The sequence below is a fragment of the Lepidochelys kempii genome, chromosome 15 (genome assembly GCF_965140285.1).
Source record: "Lepidochelys kempii isolate rLepKem1 chromosome 15, rLepKem1.hap1, whole genome shotgun sequence".
Lineage (NCBI taxonomy): Eukaryota > Metazoa > Chordata > Testudines > Cheloniidae > Lepidochelys > Lepidochelys kempii.
In genome coordinates this window covers 26,072,424-26,092,612 of record NC_136394.1, presented here as the reverse complement: position 1 = coordinate 26,092,612, position 20,189 = coordinate 26,072,424, and the positions used below count along the sequence as shown (strand labels likewise).

General features: G+C 40.8%; 1 protein-coding gene across 4 annotated transcripts in view; it reads left to right on the top strand.

The window, feature by feature from the left end:
• Positions 1–5,200: 5,200 nt before the first annotated feature.
• The window catches only part of IFT81 (intraflagellar transport 81), a 66,588-nt gene continuing 51,599 nt past the window's right edge, over positions 5,201–20,189 (top strand). The window contains exons 1-8 of one of the 4 annotated variants that reach the window (XM_073312628.1): positions 5,201–5,279; positions 6,947–7,099; positions 7,944–8,047; positions 8,900–9,080; positions 12,951–13,040; positions 14,246–14,311; positions 14,631–14,741; positions 16,087–16,171. In XM_073312628.1, coding sequence (XP_073168729.1) covers positions 6,956–7,099; positions 7,944–8,047; positions 8,900–9,080; positions 12,951–13,040; positions 14,246–14,311; positions 14,631–14,741; positions 16,087–16,171 — 781 coding nt within the window. In that variant the 5' untranslated portion in view covers positions 5,201–5,279; positions 6,947–6,955. Of the gene's footprint in view, positions 5,285–5,339; positions 7,100–7,943; positions 8,048–8,899; positions 9,081–12,950; positions 13,041–14,245; positions 14,312–14,630; positions 14,742–16,086; positions 16,172–18,074; positions 18,171–20,189 lie in introns of those variants that run through there. The other 3 variants (XM_073312629.1, XM_073312632.2, XM_073312631.1) reach the window with 3 other exon arrangements.

Below are 20,189 nucleotides of genomic sequence, written 5' to 3'. Positions count from 1 at the left end.
CAAGAACTGTAGCCACTTGATTCTGTCTACTTCCACCCCCACAACTCCCTTAGGCAGGCCACACCACTTAAAGGCACAGTAAGAAAACCATTTGCATTACTAGCATGGAAGCTGAATAAACTGAGTATATTATGCTCTTTAAAGAAAGATCATTATTTATTGTTAATCAGTAGCAAGAAAATGGGTTAAAGTATGCCAACTGCTTTACCTATGGACAAATAAAATACAAAGAACCATATTAATCCCTGTTGCATCTTCATTAAAATCAAAGCAATTATGCAAGAGATGAATTTGGACTGTTTGTTGACTAAAATACAATGGTCCACAGCCACCCACACTATGTTGGACAAAGACAGTTTTCAGCGGAGGAATATTTCTGGAATTCCTTTTATTTGGACATTGCAAATATGCTTTAACATTTTGAATATTCAGGATTTTTAAAAAGCAAAAGCCTAAAGTGTCAAATGCATTAATACTCCTATGATGTCCTCCAAAATAGCCTGGCTATTCATATCAATGTCCTGGGATCCAAGATCTAATTTCCTGCTAAATTCTCAGCCATGATCCTTCTGTTGGCAAATTCTTATCTTTCTGAACATCCACTGGAAATCTTGTTCACAGTGTTGTTGTAGCCATGTTGGTCCCAGGATGTTAGAGAGACAAGAAGTTGGTCCAATAGAAGATATCACCTCACCCAGTTTGTCACTGGAAATCTTGATTCTCACTGAACAAATGGGGATGTGCCAGACACTTATTGAAGGCTCATGAGCTGTAGAGTGGCTCTCGAGGGCTGGTGAATGCCGTCAAGTCCTACTGATTTCACTTGGCATCTCACAGGTTCAGACTTCATTAGTTTAAAATGTGCATTAGGGGCCTGGTCCCACAGCCTGAAGTCAATAGAGTTTTTCAGTAAACTTCTATGGAAGCAGGAGCAGAGTTGAAATCCAGCAACAGCCTCTCATTTACTCTAGCCCAAGCTAGGAAGCCTTAAAGAATGCATTGGGCCTGAGAGAAAGAAGATGGGAGAGTGAGCTGTGTTATCCACCTGTTTCTCCTTCAGGCCTCCAGAGCACCTAGAACTGCCCAGTGCAGCTCACAGTCTGTGCTCAACAGCACCATCTCCAAATGCCACTACAGTTCATCTGTTCTGTTTCTTTATGATCCCACTGACAGAAGATTGCATGGGGTAAAGACATGAGAACAGGAAGGAGAAGAAGGATCTGCTATCTAACCAGGGTTTGTCACTGGCTTGTTGTATGGTCTTATTAATAGATTCCAAGGCCAGAAGGGATCATTGTGATCATCTAGTCTGACTTCCTGTATAACATAGGCCATAGAACTTCCCCAAAATAATTCCCAGAGTAGACCTTTTAGCAAAACATCCACTCTTGATATAAAAATCGTCAATGTTGAAGAATGCACCCTTGGAGAATCTTGGTCAACTCACTTTCCCTCTCAGTGCTTCCTGTTCCTCCTCTGTAAAATGGGGGTTATGATACATATGCACCTGCCAGGGATTCATCGTTAACGGTTATGAAATGGGTTGCTTGATATCAGTCCAGTTCCCAGGGGATAGGTATCCACATCAGGGGGCCCACAAAATACACTAGCTGGCTCCATTGTTAGTATTCTCAGCAGAGGCCAAAGATTGTAGGGATCATAAAGACTCTTCTTTGCATATGTACAATGTGCCTCAGGTGGCACATGACCAGGATTAATCACTGAAGACTGATCTCTCTCTGTTCCCTGCAGGTACAGTTAGACAGGCACAGGAGAGGAACAGTAGAAGTAGGCTACTTAAGCTGTTTCTGCCTGGGCTGTTTATAGCTCTCAACCCAGCCCCTCTCATCAACACCAAATTCACAGGACATTTTTAGAAATAAATTAAGAAGTTCCAGAGCCAGCAGAGGCTGATGACTGTGCTTTGCAGGGTGACACCCTTATTCTCCAAGAGAGGGCAGTGCTACCTCAACACAGGCCAAAATATCACCATAGGACAGCGTCCCAGTCAGGGATTCGCTGTACAATAGTCCAAATTCACTGAAGCAACTTTGCATTGCTCCGATCTACCTACAAAGGCTAGTAGGACACACCTGAGTATACCCCAGAGGTTTGAAAACATTGGGCTAAATGCAAAAATGAGTCTAAAGGAGACTATGCTAGTGAAGCTTACACCTTGTTCTGGCTCTATTAAGGACTTGATTCTTTGTTGCCTTGAACCTTGCATAGTCATTTGTACCAGTGTAAAGTGGGTGTGATACGCTACCAAATTAGAATGTTAATGCTGTATGCCCACTCTGCACTGGTGTGAATGACCATGTAAAGTGCAGGGCAGTGGTCAAACAGGCCCTCAGTATGTGATTACACCAGATCAGACTCATAAGTAAGGCTCAGAGGGCCAATTTCCCTCTCTTCCTGTTGCTGCGTGAAAGACCCACATCAGAACCAAAGACACAAGTACACAAAATAAACAAACTCATTAAGATAGACAGAGGCATTGTTTTCTCTAATCTTTTTCAGTTTATAGTCACCTCAGGTTACATGTGACAGCAGCCGGCACAAGAAATCCTCAAAGTGTGATTTTAAGTTGGTAGAGTTTCTTGCAAATTGATTTACAATTCCCTACCACACAGGGGCCAAATTAGCACCTGGGGTAAGCAGGTACTTGTTCATAAAATCATAGAATCACAGTGGACATTGCCTGTGCCAGCACTGATTTTGTCCTGGGGTGCTGTGGTTTATAGTATACTATGCTGAGAAAATTAGCAGCATATCAACAAACTTTGAAAAGTGTGATACAAAATAATAGCACAAAATAACACAGATTGGGATGGATCAAAGCAAGACCTGTGATACATCTAGTTACTTGAAAAGCCATACTGTAGAAATGGATTTTAATATAACCCAGTCAGATTTAAGTGCCCATTCCCTGATTTATAACAAAAAGGAAAAACAACAGGACTTGGATTCCATCTGGGACAAAGACTTGCTCTTCAGAGTGTCTTCTTTTCTTCCTAAGCACACTCACATTAACTTCTTCCATCCAGTTGGGATCTGACCTTAGCAGCCAGGCCAGATACATTCATTTCCTTGCCCACGGATGCTTCCATATAAGGTGATCTCTCTTTTGCTGTTGAGCAGGATTTCTATTTGCTCAAGTTCCTTTCCACTCTGATTTGCTGGCTTTCATGGTTGAGCTCCCCTCACAGATTCACAAGGCAGTCATACATGCAGTAGTGTCTGTAAGGGAGAGTAGGGCTGTGACACTTTATATGGCACTCAAACCAACTCCTTCTTTACCTGAATACTCTTCATCCTCTTGATAAAAATGAATGGGACTGATTCTGTGCTGGGCCTCCTGACAGACACAGCCCAAGGGGTGATGGCAAACCTGGCTTTAAGCCACCTTTGTGTTGCCTTGATTTTGGGCCACTGTGGGGGGCTGAAATAGTTTGTGCTGTAAGGTAAAAGAACCTCAGCAGCAGCCTCCTTGTGGCTGTACCACATCCCAGAATCCTCATAGCTCTGAATGCAACAGGCACATCCCCTCATTGGGACTGGCAAAGGGGGACTTATGTCGCCTCTATGCTGCTCCAGCATGGGGAATTCTCCCCTGGTCCTTTGTGGCCCCTATATACCCCCAGAACAGCCCGTAGGGGCCAGAATTGGCACTAATAGCTCCATAGGAAGAGACTCTCCCCCTGTGTAGTACAAATACTCTAAACACTCAGTTGAGGAAAAGAGAGCTTAAAAAAATTTAGGAAAACATGTGAAAGGAAAGTGAATCTCTTCCAGTAACTAGTAAATAAACAGGATTACTAAACTCAGTATAAAGACTACTAGTAGGAAAGGAACATGATCTAGTTTTTAAAAGGGCAAAACAAAAGGAAGTATTTGTTCACACAACGCACAGTCAAGCTGTGGAACTCTTTGCCAGAGGACGTTGTGAAGGCCAAGACTATAACAGCATTCAAAAAAGAACTAGATAAGTTCATGGAGGACAGGTCCATCAATAGCTATTAGCCAGGGATGGTGTCCCTAGCCTCTGTTTGCCAGAAGCTGGGAATGGGTGAGAGGGGATGGATCACTTGATGATTACCTGTTCTGTTCATTCCCTCTGAAGCACCTGGCATTGGTCACTATCAGAAGACAGGATACTGGGCTAGATGGACCATTGGTCTGACCCAATCTGGCTATTCTTATGAAATCTATGCACTAGTCTTTTCAGGATTGAGATATTATACAGGTATAAATCAAGAGTATCTCCTTTTCTGTTAATAGAGTCACACTAGAATGAGATGAGAATTAAGTTCTCCACCTTGGAAACAGAAAACACAGCTCACATACAGCATATCAGAAAATAAAATAAGACATACAAAGTTAAATTCTTTACATTTGCAAATCAATTTACACACCCTGATTCTGAAAAAGAATAAACATTAGAAGGGGATGATTAACAGATTGCAAGCTATTTATTTTTGAATACAACTGGAATCATTTTGGAATTCCAGAGCTGATAAAATTGCAAAGACTGGTATATGCACCCACCTGCCTGAAATGGGTTACACGGTTATTTTCGCCAACGTGATTCATATCTATTTGTTAGCAATTATGGACAGTCAGATACTTGGGTAATCAGGTCCAAATGAAAAAGAAAACCAAAACAAATGTCCTCATTTTACTCCTTTGTCAAATGAGAGAATTTCTTGGGCCTACAGGCTTAATTCAATAATTCTCCTAAAGCAATTTGTTACCTCCTGATGAAAAGGGCTCAATGGGAGGCCGAGTTACTAATAAGCCCCAGCAGAAATGAGGACTGACTGTGGTGAAAGGAAAGGTGCTGGAAGCAACCCTAGAGCTCCGCTGGATGAAGCCCACTTCTGGCCAGGTCAGAGGCAGCCCAGCTGGTGATACACACTGCAAAGTGGGCAGCTCACGCCCGTGTGCCAGGTGGAGTCACAGCTAGGGGAGCGCCCAGGCAGGGTTGCCAATGGGGGGGCCCACTCCGGCTCCACCTTTACACCGGCTGCAATTCGCGCCTGCCCCTGCGGGGGAAGCAGAGAGAGCACTGCCTCAAGCTGCGCATGCGCCTCTCCTCCCCGGCTTGGAGGGCAATGGCCCGTTCCTGTGCGCCAGCCGTCATATACGCCACGTGACCGGAAGTAAGGGTTCCACTCTGCCCTAGCAACCGTTACCAAGGGCTTGGTAACTAGGAGAAAAACTCTTGGGGAGAAGGAGAAGGAGGAGGGGGGAACGACAACGGGTAGCTGGGGCAGGAGGTCAGGTAACGGGGGCCGGGGTGAGGGGGTGGGGCCTTGCGGGGAGCAGCGCCGAGGTTCCTAGCGGCCGGCCCCGGCGGCTTTGGGGTAGATGCAGCCGTCCCAGCCGTCCCGGTTGTAGGGAGTAACACGGGGAGGCCCGGGCAGCCATGGGGGCGTGTCCTGCTCTGGAGAAGGATCCGGGGCCCCCTGGCATCCCGGAGGTCGGTCTCTGTTGCAAGGAAGAATACAGAGGTTCCCGGCAGCCAGTGGGATCAGGTCCCTCTGTGAGAATTGATATGGGGTCCCCCAGGTCCCCAGAGGAATCGGTCCCTGCTGAGGGTCCCCATCAGTCTCACTGTACAGAGTGATGAGACACCCCCCCTCGGCACTCAGAGGGGAGGGTCCCTGCTTTGGGGAGGATATGGGGTCCTCTGTCACCCATAGGGATCCGTCCCTGCTTTGGGGAGGATATGGGGGGAGGGATAGCTCAGTGGTTTGAGCATTGCCCTGCTAAACCCAGGGTTGTGAGTTCAATCCTTGAGGGGGCCATTTAGGGATCTGGGGCAAAAATTGGGGATTGGGCCCTGCTTTGAGCAGGGCGTTGGACTAGATGACCTCCTGAGGTCCCTTTCAACCCTGATATTCTATGATTCTATTCTATGGGGTCCTCTGGAATGCATCGGGCTTGTTCCTTGCTGTGCGGGGAGGATCTGAGATTCCCTTGGCACCCGTAGGGGTCAGTCCCTGCTGTGGGGGAGGCTATGGGGTCCCCCTGATACCTATAGAGGTCTCTGCTACAGGGAGTGATACCCTATGCAGTAATTGCTGCCAGGGTAATGGCACACAATGAAATGACCCACAAGGGCTTCTTGAGCCCATGAACTACTTTTTGCTAGTAAATACAAATGTTTCAATGTACATTTCTTTCTGTGGTCTAAATTAAAACGTTAGGTCAACCCAACTAGGTCATTCAGGAGTGTGAAAAATCCACACTGCTGAATGACTAGTTAAATCAACATAACCACCCACGTAGACAGCTGTAGGTCGATTGAAAAATTCTACCATCGACAGTTACCCTCTCTCGGTGAGGTGGATTAGCTATCCCCATGGGAGAACTCCTCCTACTGGTGTAGGTAATGTCTACACCAGTGTTTCCCAAACTTTTTTGGCCACAGAACACTTTTTAGCCTGTTACGGAACACTTACAATATTATTTTGTAGTCGTTTGGTTTTCAAATAAAAAATTGCATGATTTATGCTCAAATATATTTTATTTTATAAAACAAAGCAAAAATACAAATTTAAAATAACTTGAACTAACAATTCTAACTGGAAAGCTTTTATAAAGTAGTACAAAAATCAAGTGCAAGAGTCAAAATTAAATTCTAGATTCTTTTGTGGAACATCTATTCACATCGTGTGGAACACCAGTGTTCCGCGAAACACAGTTTGGAAAACGCTGGTCTACACTGAAGTGCTACAGTTTCAAATGTAGACAAGCCCTCATGGTAAAAGGCAATGCACTAGGCAGGGTTTGCAGGCTTCCTGTCTTGCAGCATCCCTCTCTCCCCCCAGCTCTATGCATCCGTCACAAGAGTTTTATGGCATACAGAGGTTCACAGATTTCATTACATCTGTTCTACTGAGTGGATTTTTCCCCCTCCTGCTCTCTCTTTTGTTTTCAGGACCCAATTATGAGTGATCAAATCAAATCAATTGTTGAGAAGCTCAATAAGGAGCCTTTTAAGAAGAACTATAATTTAATCACATTTGACTCACTGGAGTCAATGCAGCTATTGCAGCTTCTCAATGATGTTCTGGGGGAGATTGACCCAAAGGTAAGGATGGAGTTTAAACATGGGCATTAGAAGGCTTGCTCTCAAGAGTGGTGGAAGCAGAAATCATGCACAAAATCTCCATTTGCAGCTAATTTTGTATATTTTATGGCATATGTTTGCTTTACATATGTAGATTGTTCTAGTCTTCGAGAGTTAAATGTGCACGTCCAGAAGAGAATCCTTTCTATCTAGTTATTTTTTGGCAAACTAGAAAATGCTGGAGACCAGCCATCTTAAATTGCTGATTAGGAATCAGAATGTGAATCTTGATCTTATTCTTACATTTCTTTCATCTAAAGGACAAAATTCTGGCTGGCCATTGGTCACATGTACAGGGTGGGAAGTGATCAGAAAGTGAACTCAGGGATGCAACTTTTACCCTTGTGCCCCACAAAGCAAAGGAGCTGGCAGTCCACAATCCATCCTCGGGTTCTATGAGTGCTGACCTATGGAGGGGAATAGGTTTTTAGATCAGAAGGTGTGGGCCATATATCTGAGTAATGATCTTGCCCACAATGTAATCGTGGCCGCTATGCACCCTGTCTTATCAGGATTACTGCTACTCTTGGCAGAAGTAATCTGTATGACTGGCAGACTGTGGGCCCATGGCCAGCCAGAATACGGGTCTGAAATAAAGTTGCCTAAGCACACACATGGGGAAAGAGTCCAAAGGGAATCAGAATTTGGCTCTTAGAGTGGTGTTCTGTATGTGACACCTCACTTATGTCAGTCACATGTTATAATATATCATATAATGGGTGGATCAAGTCCCTTCCTTTAGATCTGCGAGGCTAAGAATTTGACCTATGCATGGTAATACAGTATTTGTTTTTTTGCTTTTCAGCATGTTGTTGACATTAGAGAGGAGATGCCAGAGCAAACAGCTAAACGAATGTTGAGCCTTCTTGGTATCCTTAAATACAAACCTCCAGGAAGTATTACTGACCTGTAAGTATCAACTGGTTTACAGATAATGGCAAAATAAGTCTTTTAATTGCAGACCAATATTGAAATGATCTACTCTATGTAAAAATATTGTTTGTCTTCAGATTTTATAATTTGTTACCCGTAAGTCTGTCTTATTAATTGTTCTGCCATTGCCAATATCCTTTTCCTCGTTCAAAGAGAAAATGATACATTTGTACCAAATTCTTTCATTTTCAGACTCATTCATCAATATATCTCTATTTATAAGTTATTGTTTTGTTCTACTGTTTAAATAGTATATAGAAACTGATTGTTCCACTTAATATGCAGATGTTCTGAAAATATTTCTTCCATTAACCCCTAGGAGATGTACAGTGTATGGCACACTTAGCTTGTGGTAATAAAAAATTCAAGGGTTTGGGAGTTGCGTCTCAATCCTGTCCTTGTTGGTTTGCTCCACTGTTGTGCTACCTTTGCTTTTGTATCTTGTGATATTCAATAGGTTAGCCAGTAGAGGGTGCTGTATGACTAGTAGGGTCATCACCATCCCTTAGAGACCAGGCACATTGGTCTGTACTGCACTCATCCTGTACCACTTTGCAGGCTGGTAATCCAGGCCATTTTGAGATCTTCTAGTTTTCTGGAGGATACCTCAGAAACACAAGATCCATTGCTGCAGTCTTTGTTCACTGACTTCTGTGGGAATTCTGCCTGCATAAGGGCGGCAGAATCAGGCCCGTGGTCAGCAAACTGGCAGCAACATTAGAGAAAAGCATTAGCAGGTGGGGGAGGGAATCATAAAAATTGCTAATAGTGTTTGTTCCAAAGCAGTATTCTTTATTTGGAGACTTACTGTTTTTTATTATTATTTAGGAGTACATTCCGCCAGGGTTTAGTTATTGGAAGCAAACCTGTGATTCATCCTGTCTTACACTGGCTCCTTCAACGGACTAATGAACTCAAGAAAAGAGCCTATCTGGCACGTTTCTTAATTAAACTTGAAGTGCCAGCTGAGTTTCTTCAGGATGATACTATGGCTGACACCAACAAACAGGTAGTGTTTCAGATGAATTTGCTACCCAGCTATTATTTTAAATTAATAAAATAGGTAAAAGGAAGGGCAAAGGGATGGTTTAGGGGATTATTGCTTGGGCAGACTAAGAAAAAATGTGTTTTTAAAAGTGTGTTAGCTACACCTTTTAAGTAAGTGGTGTTCAAAACCATGTTAACACCTAATGTAGACAGGGTTTAATGCTTTTAAAAAACCATCACCAAGTGTTTAATATCTGAGCTAACATACATTTTTCCTATTCTAGACAAGGCCATGGAGTTTTTCACTGTAGGTAACTCATTGTAATCTGTCCCCAGACATTAGTGACTGCATGCCATTGTCTTCTGATTGCTTTTTGATTACTCAAGTAAAATTCATTGGTGGTCTATTCAATTTCTAGCAGACAGATATCTATGTCCTTTGGATAAACAAAGGACTTCCGTTGCCAATGCTGACATTCCAGCATTTTTTTGTGAATCTTAAATGTGGATCTTAAGTAATTAAACTGGGTGGGTCTGAAATTTAAAGCCAATGAAATGTAATTAAGATGTGTGTTCAGATTTAAATATTCTGAGCTACATAGTTAGTTAATTTCTATGCAGTATTTTTAGTGCATTTCATTAGTCATTCATAAAATCAATATTATGGAATGTTTGTAACAAGTAGCACTAAATACTTGTTATGCATCACGAAAGCTGTATAGCTGCATGGAGGTTTGGACAACCTCCCCCCCCTCTTTTTTTTTGTAACCATCGTCAATCTCTGATTTAATAACTTAAAAATAACTAAACAGAAGCAGCAGTTAGAAAAAGGAATGTAGATTGTATATTTGTTCAGTATGTGGAAGTCCTAATTTGTATAAATATCCAACTCTCTTATTCCCATTACGTAAATTGTGTGCCTTTTTGGGATTAGAATAATATAACTATATTATTAAACTAATACTGTACAGCAGTGGTTCCCAAACTTGTTCCGCCATTTGTGCAGGGAAAGCCCCTGGCAGGCCGGGCCGGTTTGTTTACCTGCCGCGTTTGTAGGTTTGGTTGATCGCGGCTCCCAGTGGCCATGGTTCGCTGTTCCAGGCCAATGGGAGCTGCTGGAAGCGGCGGTGCGCTGCTTCTTTTGCCGCCGCTTCCAGCAGCTCCCATTGGTCTGGAGCAGCGAACCGCGGCCACTGGGAGCCGTGATAGGCCGAATGTGCGGATGCGGCAGGTAAACGAATTGGCCCGGCCCGCCAGGGGCTTTTCCTGCACAGGCGGTGGAACAAGTTTGGGAACCACTGCTGTACTGACTAGTTCAAAATAGAAGCTGGAATAATATACCAGCTTTTATGCAATTTGACATTACCATGTGAGAGTATTTAAATGCTGATGAAGTTAATCAAGTTTCACTGACTGTATCTGGCTATGCAAATGTACAACGTATTTTAGGGGTAGATATCAACAATTCACATATGACTTCTTGGAAGTAGCATAGCTAATGCAGGTTTCTTTGGTACATGGGGTACTTTGCTTACTTGTATTTCTCCAATTACTTAAGCAGATGACTTGAAGAAATTACCAGTTTCCAGGCCATGCTGTCATCTGGGAATCAAATTGGCTGTAGTTTATATTAAATAACCAAGAAAACATAGACCTAAATCTCTGTGGCCAATCTTTGATGAACTTTCCCCCATGGCATTGATAGTCATGCCATCACTGAACCTATAAGCTTTCTTGGGTTGCTTGTGTGTTTCTCCTGTTGCATGTGCTGTGTGTACTCCTTCTCCAGCTGCCACTGACAGTTCCATCCAGTCAAACTGGCCAACCATACTCTTGTTATGGTCCAACATACTATACTGGGCCTTCACTCAAGTGTATCCCCCATTCATGAAATACTGAGTCTTTCCCATGTGGATACTATTGGCTTTAAGCCTCCCAACCCATAAGCTACTGGGAGATGGATCATCTGAGTGCAGCCTCTTCCCTGGATTGTGGAAAGAGGAATATGTCAAGCCACAGAAGAAAGCCAAAGAAAATACCAGCTATGCACACTTCTCCATGAGTATGTAACTATACAGTGTCTCTGGATCCCAAATGAAGAAGGATAATAGAAATGGAAAAGCCCTTCCAGATAATCTGATCATCCACAGATGCCAATGCAAGATTGTTGTTTACAGTATACTTTTCTAGGGCTTTGGCCAGTCTTGTTTTAAATGTCCCAAGCTCTGGACTTCCATCACTTCCCTTGGGAAACTGTTCCACAAGCTAACTGATCTTTGTGTATAAAAGCTTTCATTATCATCATCATCCATTTTTCTTTTATAATTATTATTTATCATTTATACTGCTGTAGTGCCTAAAGGCCACAATTTCACCCCACTTCTCCACAGCTTGTCTACACAGGATGTAACTGCATAGTAAGCCAGGGTGTGAATCTATAGCGCAGCAGTTGGCCACACAGTAATGTCTTAGATGGACAGTGCCACAGTGTACTAAAAGTTCTGTAGTGCACTTCGAAATAATCCCGTTTCAGTCAGCACTACATCAAAGCACACTATGGAACTTTTAGTGTGCAGTAGTAGTGTCCACTGTAGATTACTTCATGATAAGCCAGGTATTAATGTCCCATATAGACAAGCCCTTAGTCATGTTTCTACTCCCACCTCTTTATAAATTATTCCTTATCATCATTGATGCATATATCTTATCGTGTCTCCCTCTCTATATGTCACTTAGCCACGCTATATGTATTTCACCTTTTACTATTTTCTTGTAAATCAGTCCCTCAAGCCCTTAATCGTTTTGTTGTTGTTCTCTGAATTCCTTCCACTTTGTCGGTATGTGTCTGATATTGAAGTGCCCAGAACACAAAGTAGTATTCCAGTTGCTATCTCAGCAGAGTTATTTTGAAAAGAAAAATCACTTCACTGCTTTGTGAAATGATACTTTTCCCATATTGTGTTGAACATTCATATCTAATTTGCTCTTGCAAGGGAATAAGAGAGCACTTGCAGATCAGTTTTTAGATTTCTCCATTTTATTTAATGTCTGTGTTTCTGTGGGCATTATCTTTCCTTGGATGTTAGTTTGCATTTTTCCAAATTTAATCTAATTTTATTTCCTACCTATATTTCTAAACTCTCTAGGTCTTCTGGTATTATTTCTCTACCTGCACTTACTTGAACATTGACTCTCAGTTTAGGATCACTGGTGGGAACACAATGGCTTAGAAGTAGCATGCGGTATACTATCTTCTATCAAATCTATTGTAGTATTTAAACTGCCCCACTCACCGTAGCATCTAGCACATTGGACTCAATTCTGCAAGGTCTAAGCACTCTGGCCCCAATTACAGTCTATGGGACTATTCACATGCTTAAGTGCTTTGTTGGAGTGACGCCAGAGTGGTCAGTACCTTGCATGCTCAAGAAGCTTGTGAAACTTGTATTTGCATTCTCAGATCAAGATTTTCCTCTCTGGGCTGTTAGGGTTACACAGGAAGTGTACTCAGACCTAGGGAGAGCCATATACCAACCAACCAATGACTCTTACTGAGGACATACATGGATTAACTCCCAGTGGAGCCAAGCAAGTCTTCCTTAGAACTATGCTGGCTGCAATATGTGTCACTGAGAAAAGCATTAAAGCAGGGGAGAAATTGTGGGGTTCATGAGGGCACCCTCAAATAAAAGGTTCGCTGCAATGGTGTAATAAACGTGAATGTCTACTTTATATGTTGACTATTTTTCAGATGAGAAAACAGCTAAATGACCATGTGTTCACAGTGCTGATCTTTGTGCACATATGGTATTAATAAAAAGCAATGTAGTTATTTGAAACCTATTAGATACAGTGCTGGCTTTGAAGTTTTTCTTTCCCTTGTGTTTTGTAGTATGAAGATCTGATAGAAGCCTTTAAAAACCTGCATAAGGAATGTGAGCAGCTCAAGACTTCTGGCTTCTCCACTGCAGAAATAAGACGGGTAAAAACAAAGCAAAACCCAAAAGAAACCATAGATTTGCAACATTTTTGTCCAGATTTTATCTTAAATCTGTTTGTTTCATTTTCATCAGTTCCATGGGCCCCCTGCAGTGCTTAGTGTATACAGGTCAGCGCTAATAGATACTGCAACTTTGTTCTGCTTAGCTGGACTAGTTCTCTGCTGACAAAGGAAGAACGAGACCTAAGGTCACGCTCAGAACTGTGTCTTTTGGAGCGCATTGTGAAGCAGTGCTGCCAAGACACAGGACTGGCCTCAATAATAAGATTTTCCAATATTAATACTGCATTTCCCTCTGAACACACATTGTCCATAAAACCTCTTTCTTTAGTAATGTAGGGTAACATTTTCAGACGGTGACTTAGGAGTCAATTGAAAGCAACAGAAATGTTGAAAAGTAAACTCAATTATAGAAGTTATTTCAGTTATGAGAACCTAGGTGGTGTTATTATTAAATAAGGCTATTTTCATAAAGACCCTAATGGAGCAAAGCATGTAAGCACACGCCTAACTTTTCAGAGGGACTGCTCACATGCTTAAAATTAAGCATATGTTTAAGTGCTATGCTGGATTGTGGCCTAAATATATAGTGCCTGTTTCTCCTCTCACTTCATTGTAAAACAATGGAGAGACATCACTGTAAAGAAGGGTAAGTGAGAACAGTAATCAGACCCATGGTTTATAAACAGAGTATCTCTTTAAATGTAATTTCACTGGAAAAATGGCAGAATGCAGCTCTCTTATGTAACTGAATGCAAAACTGGAATTCAAACATCTATCTGCATAGAAGTGGACACGACAGCAGCTTTTAAGGGCATACATGTTACAGGATCAAATTTGGAATTGTCTTAATGGTTTTGTTTTTTCCTAATCATCAAAGAAATCCATGTGCTCACATTTTAAATAGGCACAGTAATTACATGGTGAATGCTATGCTGTCATCTAGCCTGTTCTACATAAAGATTGTGAGGGTTGGAGTGATAAGACGAAAGAGAGAGCGGGACTAGAGCCTTGGATGATCAGACCATGAATCAATGAAGTTGCAAGTGTATCAGTATGTAAAAGGACAGATTCCAATTTTGCTTACTCCACGTTTACATGACTGTAACAGAATCTGGCCCAACTCCTATATTATAATATAATATTGTAAGTACATTAGAATTTTGTTTATTTTTGCTGCTTTGTAGGATATCACTGCAATGGAAGAGGAGAAAGATCAGCTCATCAAGAGAGTGGAGCGTCTTAAGAAGAGGGTAATGAGAGAAGTAACATTGTAACATTTCAGTGTCACAGTCCTTGGCTTGCAACTCTGATTTAGGAATGCAAACAAGGATTAAGATGAACATGCTGTATGTCTGAGGAAGGAATTGAATAACTAATTGACGGAAAGGGAATCTCCCTCGGCGATAGTCCAAAGTTTTTAAGGACCTTGAATCCAGTGCCTTACTGTCATCTCTAAGTAGCAATATATATGGAAAGGAAGTGCTAAGTGGCTTTGTGGGACATATGATCACACTAATTTATTTCTCAACTATCTGACAGTAATGTGCACTATTTATCCATGTGCTGTAGGTGGAGACGGTGCAAAACCATCAACGAATGCTTGAAATAGCAAGACAGCTTCGAGTAGAGAAAGAGAGAGAAGAATCTTTAGCCCAGCAGAAACAAGAACAAAAGAATCAGGTATCCATGTAAAAGCAAATCTGTTAAACATAAGGAAATAGATGTTTGGCTTTATATGGGGATGAGCCCTCGGTAGGTTTTTAAAAGAGTAACACTGAAGATGATATTAGGTGACCGTGTGTATATCCTCCCCCAGGAAATTAAAACCTATTTTTAACAGGAATATTTTAGTAAATTTCTATACTAAGGGTTTGATCCAGCAGGGTGCTGAGCACCTTTCAAGTGTTTGGCAGTCTTAACTGCCACTGACATCAAAGCCACTTAAGAACTCTGTGCTCTGTGGCATATTACTGTATTTCTGAGAGACAGAGGATTGAAATTATTGTAGTGAGCAAATATTGATTTGATGTGGTTTGTACATATATGTGTTTCCATTAAGATTTAAGATGGGAAATAGCAGAAACAAACACAATGACATTGCACTACCCTGTTTTGTGGGATGTGGGTTTAAGAGTAACTTTACGATTTTGTCTTTCCAACTTGAAAATCATGTGTGTCATAGATATAACATGCTTGATTGGAAGTGGTTGGTATCAGAATGGCTGGACTTTGCTTCCAGGTCACAGTGACAAAACAAGACTTTTTAAACAGAAGCCCAGTGCTGTCTGATGGCATTGTTTGTTATACCAGCTAGCCAACTTTTGACGACTAGTGTGAACTGGCAAAATGTACTGAAAGAAAAAGTCAAAGATTTTAGTATTGCAGGCTTCATTTGTGTTTGGCGCTTGTGCAGAAGTTATTGGACTCCTTTTCAGCTGCTGAGTCCTAGCTTGACATCTGGGTTAGACCACAAGTGAAATGAACTTGATGTTCAACTAGTTTCACTTCTTAGTGGATATTTGTCCAAATCACAAAAATACTATTCAAGCAGGTGCTGTTTAGCATCAAACTTGGCAGTGTCTTCTCAAACTTGGCTCAATATTATAGCGGGTTGCTGCGAGAACTCATCCGCATTGCCGAAGCACTGTAAGGATACTTCTCCAGTACCTCCCTTAGCGCTCCCTGATCCTAGTTACTGCTTTTTGTCCTTACCTTCATGAATACTAGCATTTTTTATTTTTAAAAAATTATTAAATGAGTTTGTGCCATAAAGAAAAAATCACTCAGATGTAGCTCAAGAAGTATATATTCTTCAATTCTAAAATGCAACAAATAAAACTAAACTAATTGTTGAAGCATTTGTTTTTGCATTGTAAGAACATACTACTTTTGTCTTGTGGAACAGATGTTCTCCAGGTGCAAACTGTTACCATTTTTTGTATTTTGAGCATCTTGTTGATATCATATTTCATTGTTGCATTCCAAAAGAATACATATATTAATAGAGTCAATTGTCTTTTTTAAGCTGTTCCATGCAGAGCAGAGGCTGCAAAGAGTACAGCTCCAGTTGAAAGATATGCAACATGCAGTTGTGGATTCAAAGCCTGAAAGTGAGTAATAATCCATAAATGTTGCTTTTTATTTCCCGTGGTGTTAGAAGCAGGCAGAATCAAAGTTGCATGGTAATGATTTATTATCTTAAAGTGCCAGAAAGGAACTTCAGAAAAGACAAAGAAAGAAACAGTCTGTACAGTGAAGAGCTTACAATCTGAAATTTGGTCAGCCCTGGCACAAGAAGGAATGAGGGAGACAAATAGTAGAGAGTGAGGAGGGAGGGGTTAGAGTGATAGCAACGCGAGTGTCTGAGTTTAGGCATGTACATGCTTTTGTGGCTTAATTAATTTTTTTTAATGTTTAAAGAATAAAATATTCAATATTAATGATCATATACTAGAAGGAGAGATGACTGGAATTAAAAATGACCAGTGTTGTAAAAGTAGATGGATTTAATACTGGGTTTTTTAAGCAGGAAGATTTTATGTATATCATGTCTGTGACCGGGGAAGACAATATATAAAATACTGACTTTTTCAGAAATGAGCATGTACATGTAACATTGTGACAAGTATAGACTTCTTTTCCATAATTCCCTTCATTTGGCAAAATAGTTGGCTGAAAAAAACCTTTGAAACATTTTTATAGCTGGTAGAGCAGATTAGCACTGCAGTTTTTATGAAACTTGAAATAAAGTCAGTTCCCAGTTATACTTACGTCCCAGTGCACAAATTGCATGGGGTGCTCTGTTCTTTCTATGTAACTGTTGCCCATATAGTTTTATAGGACTAGATTCTGTCACCCTTACTCATCACATGGCGTATGTCTGAGTCTATGAATAGCCCCACTGAAATCAGTGGGATTAGTCACAGACTAAGGTTTTACTCCAATGTGAGTAAGATTATAAAACTCCTCCCATTGTAAAACCATGTAGAGGCAAGATATATGCATGGCTAATTCTGTCTCCTAAAGCAATCGTATGATACTTAAGTTTCTAACTACTAAGTCATTTTAAGGAAAAGTAAGTACCAGTGTCCAGTGGTTGGAGCACAAAAGTGAGGTTCAAATCAAGGTTCTCTTCTCATCTATGTGTCTGACATGTGATCTTGGGCAAAACACTTCTCAGTGTCTTGGTTTCCTCTTCTATAGCATGCAGATGATGCTCATAGGATTCATTAGAGGCTTAATATATTAATGTTTATACAATCACTGAGAGTGAAATTCACTGCTGTATAGAGGGTTAGCACAAGACTTAAGTGGATCATAAACCTTGAGTTGACCCTTTTCCCAGGATGAGTGTCATCCTGGGTAGTTAGGATGGAAGGTGCTGTATTAGTGCAAATTACTATTATAATGATATTAGCCATGAAAAGGTATGGCCTGGATCGTGCCACTGTTCCCAGACTTCTGCTTCCTGTAAAGCCCTATTAGATTATTGGAGATCTGCAGACACTCAGAGTTCCACCCACGTAACAGAATCGGGGCTGTGTTTGTGTGTGTTTAGATTTGTGTGTTGCCAAATAAAGTGTTGGCCTTCCCCTTCTGGTACTTTAAATGGTCTAATAGCAGCACATAGATGAATCAGCTGGTTCAAATTCTAGGACACCAAATCCGCTCTCAAAAAGTAGGGCGTCTAGTTTTCAGCAGATCGCATTGTTTATCTTAAAATGTTCAGTCTCCTTTACCAAGTGTTCTTACTAATTGTAATTGTTCATAGTTGCCCAGTCAGCTGCCAAGGTGATAGAAATCTCAGATTGATCACAGAATTTACAAAACAGGATGTATGAAGGAGGTCTAATTCACATACTGTTAAAATAAATGAATACAGGTTCAGTTTTTATGTTGTGTAATGAACAGAATGAGAAGACTAATGCCCTCATTTCTAACTTTTAACTCTCTTAAAAAAATTCCTCCTAGAAATACACAGTGGAGAAGATAATATTTGCACACTTATGGCATGAGGGCTGATGAAGCAGCGATTTGCAAACTTCTTTCTTTTCTTTTTCTTTTTTTTTTTAACCTGGTTGATGGCTGCAAGAAAACTGCACAAATGGGGTAGGAATCAGGTCTTTAAATGGTGATATACAAAATTATGAAGAAATTGAAGAATTTAATTCTGTATGGCTGAAAAAAGAAAAATGGGGATGCAGCATCAGCATGTCAACTTGAAATGGAACCAAACAGGGATCTGAATTGCATGCTTTTCTCAAAAGAAGTATGTAGGGCTTTTGTAACCATTCCATTTTCTCAGTAGTGGTACTCAGCTGCCAGAGATGTAGCCATACCAAAGCTAAGTCAGCATTTCTGCACCAGTTCCAAGTTTTTTTTATTATTATTATTTTTAGTCCAATGGAAACTTTATGGGTTAGTTTTATCTTCGCTTACAGAAGCAAAGGCAGGATAGTAAAAAAAAGTCAGTAAACTTGTCATTTTGTCACTGAGATAAAAACACAGATGAGATTAATATATTGAGATATCTCATCTTCTGCCTTGCTTGCAAAAGAGAACCAAGTGTTTAGAGATCCTGGGCTAAATCCTGGCATCCTTACTTAAGTAAAGACCCTGTTGAAGTTTTGACTGAGTAAAGGCTCCAGGATTTGGGTTTCTGATTGTAACTAGCGTTGGGGAGAAGCAAAGGTACTGCTCTCCAGAGCAATTATAACATAGCCAATATGGTTTACAAAAATTAAGTTAGATGACATAAGTGTATTAAGTAGGGTTCAGTTTATTGCTTTGTTGGTCTGTAGTTGGAGCTATTATATCTCTTAAATGTTTTGCTGCAGCTCTTTTAGTCAGGATGTCTATTCCTACCACTTCAAATCTATGTTAGTGTAGAGGCTGTCTGAAAGCAATGGAGACTCACTGAAGGTTTGGTATTTTCTCCCCTAAAATCATTCTCCTCAGTTTTCAATCTGTATCAGATTCTTTCACTTCTGACACAAGAAGGAAAATCTGTTTAGTGAGTGTATTGCTCTTCAGTGAGTGCTTAATTGGGAGCATTCTATCTGTCTTTCTAATACATATTACTGTGATCTGATTTTGAATTCTTTTTCTCCATGGTTACATCAACACTTCGAGCTGGGGCTGTAATTCCCAGCTGGAGGAGACATACTTACGCTAGCTCTCATCAAGATAGTGTGCTGAAAATAGTGTGTTTCACCATGGCAGCATGAGCAGTGGGATGGGCTAGCTGCCCTGAGAACATGTGTAGGGTTTCAGGTGGGCAGCTAGCCTGTCCCCCCACGTGCATTGCCATGGCTACACTCTATTTTTAGTGAATTAGCTCAATGAGAGTTACACCAGTATGTCCCCTCCAACTGGAAATTATACCCCCCAGCTTGAAGGGTACAAATACCTCATGTTATGAACTAAAATTAAGTTAATTTTAAGAAAAGCTTATGAACATGGAATTAGGTCACTATTTCTTATTGTGTCAATGTGCAATTAGTATCGGTGTGCTTTAGCCTTGCCAGGAAAATATTACAACTAATTGTTACTAGAGGTTTTATTCTTCTAGAAGTGTAGCTCAGGTAAGTGATTTAAAAGATGTATTGTACAATGAAAAATGGTTGACCATTGTACTAGTCTATATAGGTTTTCTGTTAAGTGTTTTGAAGTGACTGTTCTCCTTGGTTTCACTATGGCACCCCATCCCGGTTTCATTAAGTTCAGCATTTCTTAATAGTTTGCTTAACTGTGGAGGCAGTTGTTGCTGCTGTTAGTACTGAAGTAGGTGGCATGAATTTGCAGTTTCTAATTTTTTGCCCAGGATATGACATAGTATTTTTGTTGACAGTGGTCAGTAGCAGAGGGTTTGGAAAATCTAACTCATGCTTTCTCAGCAAGATTGCCCTCGATTTGCTTTGAATATCTCTGCTGGCACAAACACAAATTGTTAATGCCAAGAAGGGAACTGAATTACATAAATTCTTGGTTCTTGTCCACTATAGAGAACACTATTGTTCATTTCATTGGCACGGATACCGGGATGTGGATGACTAGCTGTAAAATATTGATTAAAATAATATATTAAGATGACTATCGTTGATAAGCGGAAAAATTGGTACACTTGGT